Source organism: Girardinichthys multiradiatus, chromosome 19, assembly GCF_021462225.1.
Source record: "Girardinichthys multiradiatus isolate DD_20200921_A chromosome 19, DD_fGirMul_XY1, whole genome shotgun sequence".
Taxonomy (NCBI): domain Eukaryota; kingdom Metazoa; phylum Chordata; class Actinopteri; order Cyprinodontiformes; family Goodeidae; genus Girardinichthys; species Girardinichthys multiradiatus.
Genome location: NC_061811.1, coordinates 35320804 through 35329078, shown reverse-complemented (window position 1 = coordinate 35329078; position 8275 = coordinate 35320804). Strand labels below are relative to the sequence as shown.

At 40.7% G+C, this 8275-nt stretch overlaps 1 protein-coding gene across 2 annotated transcripts; it reads right to left on the bottom strand.

The window, feature by feature from the left end:
- Positions 1 to 1252: 1252 nt before the first annotated feature.
- On the bottom strand, positions 1253 to 7064 carry si:dkey-177p2.6 (uncharacterized protein LOC568712 homolog). 2 transcript variants are annotated; one of them, XM_047392906.1, is made up of 3 exons: positions 6858 to 7064; positions 5117 to 5198; positions 1253 to 5015 (listed from the first exon to the last, which is right to left on the bottom strand). In XM_047392906.1, exon 3 carries the CDS (start codon positions 5009 to 5011, stop codon positions 4259 to 4261), a length of 753 nt encoding a protein of 250 aa, XP_047248862.1. In that variant the 5' UTR covers positions 5012 to 5015; positions 5117 to 5198; positions 6858 to 7064; the 3' UTR covers positions 1253 to 4258. The 2 variants fall into 2 exon arrangements, with proteins under 2 accessions (XP_047248862.1, XP_047248861.1); XM_047392905.1 differs by lacking the exon at positions 5117 to 5198 and having other exon boundaries at positions 6858 to 7061.
- Positions 7065 to 8275: the final 1211 nt, after the last annotated feature.

Genomic DNA, 8275 nt, shown 5'->3' with positions numbered 1-8275 from the left:
GAAAGTTGTAATTGTAATTGATTAGGACATCTAATTTAAATCTGAAGTGAGAAAAGTTTGCGACAGGGTCTCATTTAATCTCTCCAATTTCAGGTTCATCAAATATTAGATGTGAACAAAGGGAGCAAAGGTACATATGCTCTATATGAATTTCTCACAAACAAAATAATTTATTGTCAGAACACCTGGTCACAAGCCAGTGTTACTATTCTGAAACATTGCAATCTTTAAGTAAGTGAACGGGCAATTATATGAATGAAAGCCATTACATTTTCCTACCATATCTTTTCGAGTTTGTTATGCTTTTACTATTGTTTAATTGTTTTATTGAGATCTTTTACATTTAGATGTATGAACAATTGAAACTAGATATTTATATACACTGTATAAAAAGACAAATAACCAGTCTGACATTAAATCAATTTGGCGGTATCCTTAGGGTCATTGTCTATTTGGAAGACCCATTTGTGCTAAAGCCTTAACTTGATTCAAAGGTTCTATACAATGTTCTTTACACATGTAGCCATCTATGTTTTGCATTGATTAGTCCCTCTTGCACCAAAATATCTACACATGGTGGTGCCACCCCTGAATCTCACAATTGGGATGATGTTCTACGGCATACAAGCGCCTCCTAGTGGACCATGGAGGCATGGGACTCGTTTAGCTGTGGATAATGACACTGACCAGCTTCTGGCAGCATTTTCTTAATGTACTTTGCTTTTGTTGTGGAGTTGATACATTTTGCACCAAAGCACATTTAACTCCAAGGAACAAAACCAGTCTCCTTCCTGATCAGTATGAGGGCTGGACATTGCCATGGTGTTTATACACATCCATACTATATTTGCTTGAACAGACGAACGTGGCACCTTCATGCATGTTGTGCCAAGGATTGGGTGTTGCCTGGAAATGCATCCACCGCTGTGCCTCCACATAACTCAAGTATTGTAAATTAACATATCAAATACTTACAAAGCCATTACGTCATCATCTGGGATTGCCCAAATTGAAGGTATGTAAGCTTTTGAATATGAAGATATTCATTTTTTTAAAAAGCCTCAAAATCAATTATCTCTTTTATTATTTCAGCATTTAGCAAAGAGAAATGTGTTTCGTGTTTTCATTTTAAGCGGATTCTGTACCACCTCTTCAGGAAGAATGAAAGCTGTCAATTAACGAGAAATGCCCCTGTCAAATAAACCAATAAATTACATTCGTTCAAATTTTGTCAAAACACTTAAAACACAAAACAGTTTGGGGATTTGTATTGTATTATTGGAGAAAATCTATAAAACATTCCACAAAAATACATAAAGAATTATAACATTATCGAGCAAAACACTTCCTTCAGTTACATTTACACCATGATCAGCATCAAATACAGCTTGTTCTTTACAGATTATTGTGACATCATGTACTCAGATGCTATTATAAATAACAATGGAACAGGTTGAATTTTTGCATTCCTTCAGATTAGGTAAAAGGAAAGCAGAAAATAGTTTTATTTTTCCAAAGGCTACAATCGAGCTGATTCAAAACGTATGTCTGTCCAGAGCCATCGGGTCAAAAACAAGTTGTTGGACCTCCTCACACATCTCATGTGATTGGTTGTTGGTCTGAGTCTGGGCAAAACAAGCTCCCAAACCCCTCCTTATGAGACAGTGACATAAACCGCTTCCTCCCTCCCTCCCTCCCTCCTCCAACTCTTGTTTTTCTCTCCCAGCCCTCAGTACCACCTCCTCTCTCAGCCCGTCAGGATACATTAGGCTCATATGCCTGTAGTATTCAGCGAGCGCAGAAAATGGCCAAGGAGAGTGAGAAAAAAAAACTGTCCTTGCTGTTGAGTGCTTTACATAACAACTCACTGCACGTCTCAGGTTTCTCTACAGCAAAGCAGAAGCTCAAACAGCAAAAAAAAGCTTTGCACAAACAGCATGTTCAGTACAGTAGTAAGGCACGTTTTCCACACGAGATGGGGGTGGATAACTTTGGTCCGAGAGCAAAGAGCGGAGTCCAAAAGTGTCTGTGCCAGACGGCGTATGGCTCTGGCAGTAAAGCACAAGTAAAGCAGGAGTGCCCAGGTAAACTAGCAACAAACACGAGGTAGAAAAGGAGTAAACCGCAAACAGTGACGGTTAAGATCGAGATTCGCTCCCTGCATCCGCTGGACACAAGATTGCACTTTCAGGTAGAAAACTGTAAAAAAAAAAAAAAAAAAAAAAAAAAAAAACTTCCACCACTGGAATAAAAAAATGCACACCAGCAAGGCCTTAAGAGGACATAGGCTTATGTTGTCATTTACAATTTTAGGACATGGCAAAGTTTCCTATTGTCTGTGACAGCTGGGATTACATTTATTTCTTAAAAAAAAAAATACATGTTTTTTGCTGCTTTCATGTAATGCTGGATTTACCCAAAACACGAGCTGCCATAACAGTAAGCTGCTGATTCTTCAGTGGCTTCAAGAGCAGCCGTTCTATCAAGAGACCCAAACAAAGAAACAAAAAAAAGAATCAAATTCAACTCAGACTCACACAATAAACCCTCACATCTACTGCAGGGGAGACCGGTTTATCAACCATAAATAAAACATTAGATTAAAACATTCCATCAAACCCAACATTTTACCCTTTAAATACAATAGAAGAAAAGTTCTAATTATTTTGCTGCAAAAGGAAATACCTCTAGATCTGAGATCTTTCAACTACATGACAATAATAAAACACCCAACAACACAGCTGCAGCTTTGGGTAGTTGTTTTAAAAAGCACCTGGCTGGTGCTGAATGTGGAAGTCCAAAAGTGCCACGTTTGAATTACATTAATGAAATAAATAAATCACTAAATGTCACTAATTAATTCAAATCAGAAACAATACACAGTTCATTGAATACATAATTAGTTAAATATTATTTAAAAAATACAAAAATGACATAAAATCACTTCTTAGTTTTTGTAGTTATTTAACGCAGCAGCATTTTATGAATTTGTCCACATTAACCTTCATAGGTAGTGGGCAGGATTAAGTTTGCTCTAATTAAATCCTACTTAAAGCAACACGGTTTAAGGATGTTAACACATTTTAATTAATGGATTTTAAGTTATTTAGTTATATATTTACAATATTTTCAAAATATTTTAGATGATTATATATAAATAGATTTATTTCTGAAAGATTTGTATTTCCAATTTGGTCTTAAACATGACATTTATATAAACAATTGTGAAGTATCTATTTTTTGAATATATTGTGGCACTTTTGGCATTCCATAAAAAGAAGGCTTTCAGTCCCATTTCTGAGAGGAAAGTCAGGCATTTGCCCTCCTGGCTGGCTGAAGCATGGCCTCTTGAGTAACTGAAGGAACTTTAATTAATTATCAACCCAGATCTGACCTGACAGATTGAGTGACGCACCCTTCATGGCAGTTCGGGTTCCCTCTTCCATAGCTGCTGTTTGATGCAGAGAGCTTAGAGCTTCACTACAACAGGGACTGGAGAGAAAAGTGGCACAATACCAGATATTTGAAATTGTAGTTGTTTGACTGAATGAAGGAAGACAGACATGGCATGATGTTTGGTGCATCAACTGTCCACCTCACTGCTAAACAATCTGTTGTCAAGGTAAAGGTAAAAGCTCCTAATCCAGTTTAAAATCTATATGTGTAGAAATGGGTCATTCTGGCCTTCTAAAAACATTTTACTGCTTGCTACATAAAGTTACACTTTAAAGATAGTTTCATCTATAAATCTCTTGTGTGAAAAATCAAAAACCTCTCCGTAAACCTTTTGAAAAAGTCTTGTGTTTTGACTCCCTGGTAGGCATGAGCCAGATAACAAATTCGAAATGTAAATATTTTGCAAATCAAAGCCGTTCCAATTTTTCATCATCTCGTTCCTTTGATTTAAAGCCCTTTTAAAGCCAGAGAAGGTGCTGGAATGAGCAGAGTTTTCTCCAGCTGTTCGGGACAAAGCATAACAAAGACCCAACCCCTCTCCCACTTGTTTCTGTACACTACCAGTTTGTTGGCTAAAAGAAGGCTACTGCATCTAAGGAAATCTGGAAATAATTCCAGAACAATCAGTTGCTGGAATCAAAAAGAGGAGTGAGCAATGGAATTAGAGTATTATTCAGCATCATGCCTGCGTATGTTCAGTCATGGTCACATGAAGTGTGAAATATCCAGAAGTACGTCATAAATCACCAGCAGGCCTCCTTCAGTCAGGGTACCTTCTGACGCCCCTACTTTGTCTGAGAGATCAGGACTTTACTAGAATCTCCATGATGTGGTCCAGTTCATTCAGGTCCAGTAGACACGACTGGAGGGTTCCTGCTGAGGAACATGATTTCGCATCTTCATCAGGCCAAAATGACACACTGACCGGCCACAAAGAGCCAGCTCCCCAGGCAGGAGGCAGGTCTGAAGTTTCATACATGGATGTGTCAATGTCTTCAAAGATATCGTCTAGGGCAAGGTCACTTAGGTAGCCCATGGCATTTCCTGCATCACTAAATGTGTTACTGACTGTGTTTGGGAGGGACTTCTGCAGGTCCAGGGAGGTGTTTGCCTCCTGAAAGGGCATTTCTGGGGACAGTGGGGGAGACAGAGATGGACTTTCTCTGTCTCCCTCTGCACACCCTGGGCATGTAACCGACTCATCCTCTCTGAAATCATCCCTGAGAAGACACACATCAGGGTTTACACTGTGGAGCCGTACATCACTTCCATCACACCGCATCTCTTCCTGAATCTGCCTGAGAGTGTTGATGAGCAGCACGGACCGACGCAGGCTGAGCTCCATGCCAGCCTGGTAGTGCTGGAGCTTCTCCAAGCAGAGGCTGAGCACCAGCTGACGTTGCTGCAGGTGGCTCATGTTGGACTCGGACTGCTGTTCTCCTCTGTCCTCCTCCCCGTCCTGCTTTTTCTCCTCTATCACTGGAGCATTAGGGAGCTCCTCTGCCTCCAGCTCCTCCAGGCAGCTCCACTTCCGCTTCACACCTCGACCCAACATTGACCTACAGCAATAAATAGATATATCATCAGTTACAAAGCATTTGAACAATATGCTAACAAATTCTAATATTTGTAGCTATACAGATAATATTAATATCTTAACCTCCTCAAGGCCAAACAGCACTAGTATCGTTTTTCTGCAGACAGGCTGCTGGGGCTTCTGAGGTTTTCCTGTTTCAAACATCCTGTAAAAAATCTTTTTTAAGTAGTTGTTTTTCCAAAAATAAAACATACCTACAATCCAACAGGCTACTTCAGTACAGTAGTTACACTAGTTGTTCCAACAGCGGAAAAGAATTCTAAACAGCAAGAGCTAAAATCGTATCTATTATAGCAGCTTTTGCAGTTTGCAGGACATCATTAGTCATTATCAGGATAAATCACAAATTTTATCACATTTTTTCCCTGACAACAATGAATAACAAAATAATTGCCCATCCCTAGTAGAGATCCTTGATCAGTAAATACTGTTCACCTCTGTGTAGTTTGATCTTAGGGGCGCTAAACTCGCAATGCACATCACCCTGAAAACACCATCCCCATTGTGAAACATGGTGGAGGCAGCATCCTGCTGTGGGATGTTTTTCTTCAGCAGGGACAGGAAAGTTGGTCAGCTTTAATAGGAACATGGATGCAGCTAAACACCGGGCAGTTCTAGAAGAAAACCTGTCAGAAACGGCAAGACACTGACACTGAAGCAGAGCTTAACCTTCCAGCAGGGCAATGATATTAATGACATTAAGCCAAAGTTACAGCGGAATGGTTCAGATCAAAGCATCAGGTGTAAAAATGGCCCAGTCAAAGTCCAGACCTAAACCCAATTGAAAATCTGTGGTAAGATTGGAAAGTTGATGTTTACAGAATTTCTCCATCCAATCTGACTCATCTTCAGCTATTTTGCTAACAGGAAAGTGCTACATTTACTGTCTCTAGATATGCAACTGTAATGGCAGCAGAAGAAGGTTCTACAAAGTATAAATTTATGCAACATTCCAAATTTTTTTTATTTGTGAAAATTGTATCAAATGCATCTTTTTAATTTAATAATTGTGCACTTTGTGTTAGTCTGTCAAATACAATCCCAATAAAACCCATAGAAGATTGCGGTTGTCATGAATCAACGTGTGAAAACGTTTTAATATGAATAAATGGATCTGTAGCCTCCACCGCTGAGATTTCTGCTCTGCCTGAAGTCCAGCGAAGAGGACCCAAACTTTGACAGTTTACAAGACATTGCCGTGGAAAAAGCTCTACATCCAGCTTATAGGAGCACCAACCAAGCACAGTTACACTTATAAAACGGAACCTTCTCTGCAAATGTGCAAACATGCTGCTGCTGCGCATGAATACCAGTGTCCAGCCTGGACGTGTGCGTCTTTTCATGCAAGAGGCGTAACTGAGAACATTTGAAACACGGTGACTCAGTGCCATACACCCCTGCAGGCTGACAGACTTTACTCATCCTACGGTCCTCCACGGTTCCCCCCTCACTCAGTAGTTTTACCATTTAGATATTACCACATGGAGCCCCAGGAAGTTGATTGTTTGACCCCCAAATCCAGAGAATCTGATTGGCGGGACTGATTTAATTAAATGAATAAAAAACAAGGATAGAGACATGACAGGAAACCTGGTGCTTAAAACACTACTTCCACATATCACCTGTAAATAAGTCCATTCTGTTCTCCAGCCTATTTATCTTTGCCAAGAACGCAGTGAGAACACCGCTGACCCCTTCCCCACTTTAGAAAGGAAGCACTAGACCTCCTTTAAATTAAAGTTTTAAAAAAAAACGCTAATGAAAATTTTACATTATCTGAGAAAATGAGGCTTTGAATAGCTACCTTACGTGCCCTTGGAAAGTTTCATGTGCCGTATAAATCCGTCGTGTCCTCGGATCGTTTCGCTTCGCCACGGCGCTTCTGTACTATCGATACCCGGAGTGTGAGGAATGTGCAGTCCATCCCCAGCTGCGGGGGAGGAGGCGGAGCTGCAGGGAGTGGGCTGCGGAACACCGGGACTCACGGGTCTAGGAGATTGACTCGTTCATACGTCAATCAACACCTCCGCCTCCGCTACTCACGGGGCAGCGAATGTGCGACGGGCCTGCTGATGCCTTCAGGAGCAGCTCGGAAACAACAGGATTCACGTCCGACCACACGTGTGCGGTCTCATCAGACGTTGTTTTTGCTATCTTTAACGGCATTGACGTTTTTTAGTTTTATGGTCGATTTATAGAAAACAACTCATGTTTATTATTATTGTCATTATTAGGTTTGAGGACATGGTTCTCAACTGGAAAAAGATGGTCTGTAGGCTACCCTCCATGTTGGGGATCAGTCTTTGCCTTAAGCAGAGGAGATGGACAATGTGGGCGTCTTGTTCCCCATTTATGGTAGGATGGAGCGGAAGATGGAGGGATTGGGGCTTTGTCTGTAAAGCTCCGCTGCTCTGGTCTGTTATGGTGAAGAGTTTAGCCTTAAAGCAAAACTCTCAATTTATGAGCGCAGCCACCCTCCCACCCTCACCTATGGTTATGAAATTTGGATCATAACCCAAAGAATCTGGATGCAAGCGGGTCAAATAAGCTTCCTCTGTAGGGAGGCTGGGCTAACCCCTAGAGATCAACAAGCTCCTCACTGATCTCTAAGGGCGAACCCTTAGAGATCAGTGAGGAACTCATCCAGGGGAACCCCCCAGGTAGAGCTGCTGCTCCTTCGCATCGAAAGGAGCCAGTTGAGGTGGATGAGGGGTCCCACTGGGAGAAGACCCAGAGCAGACCCAGAACTGGCTGGATGGGCTGTATATCCCTTCAGGCCAGGTAGCGTCTTGATCCCCCAATATTATCCAAAAGGACAATAGGGAAAATGTTTATGGTGACATCACTTAAGGTATCAGGGATTTGATCATCTGAGTTATTTTGAGCAAGTCCATTTTTTATTTAAGTAGTTAATTAAATTATTGTGTAACCTACAGAAGAGTTAGTTCAGAATGTATGCGGTATTTCTGTACTTAGCAAATTATGCAACTAATTTATTACAAGCAACTACAGCTTAACTAATTTTATGAATATAAGTATTCTATTCATCATGGCTGGGGAATCATTTAAGCCACACTCTTGCTAAATGTAATTTTGAACTTCTGGCAACTCAAATGCAACTTGAATGCTTTAGAATCTGTGAAAAAATCTGTCAAAAGTCACTTTTTGGGCCACAATGTTAACTAATACCAGGTCATTTAACAAAGAACAAACATGCTGGCA

What these genes read in the sequence shown, in the direction of transcription:
- si:dkey-177p2.6 (XM_047392906.1), bottom strand. Translation starts at nt 5,011, where the DNA reads ATGTTGGGTCGAGGTGTGAAGCGGAAGTGGAGCTGCCTGGAGGAGCTG.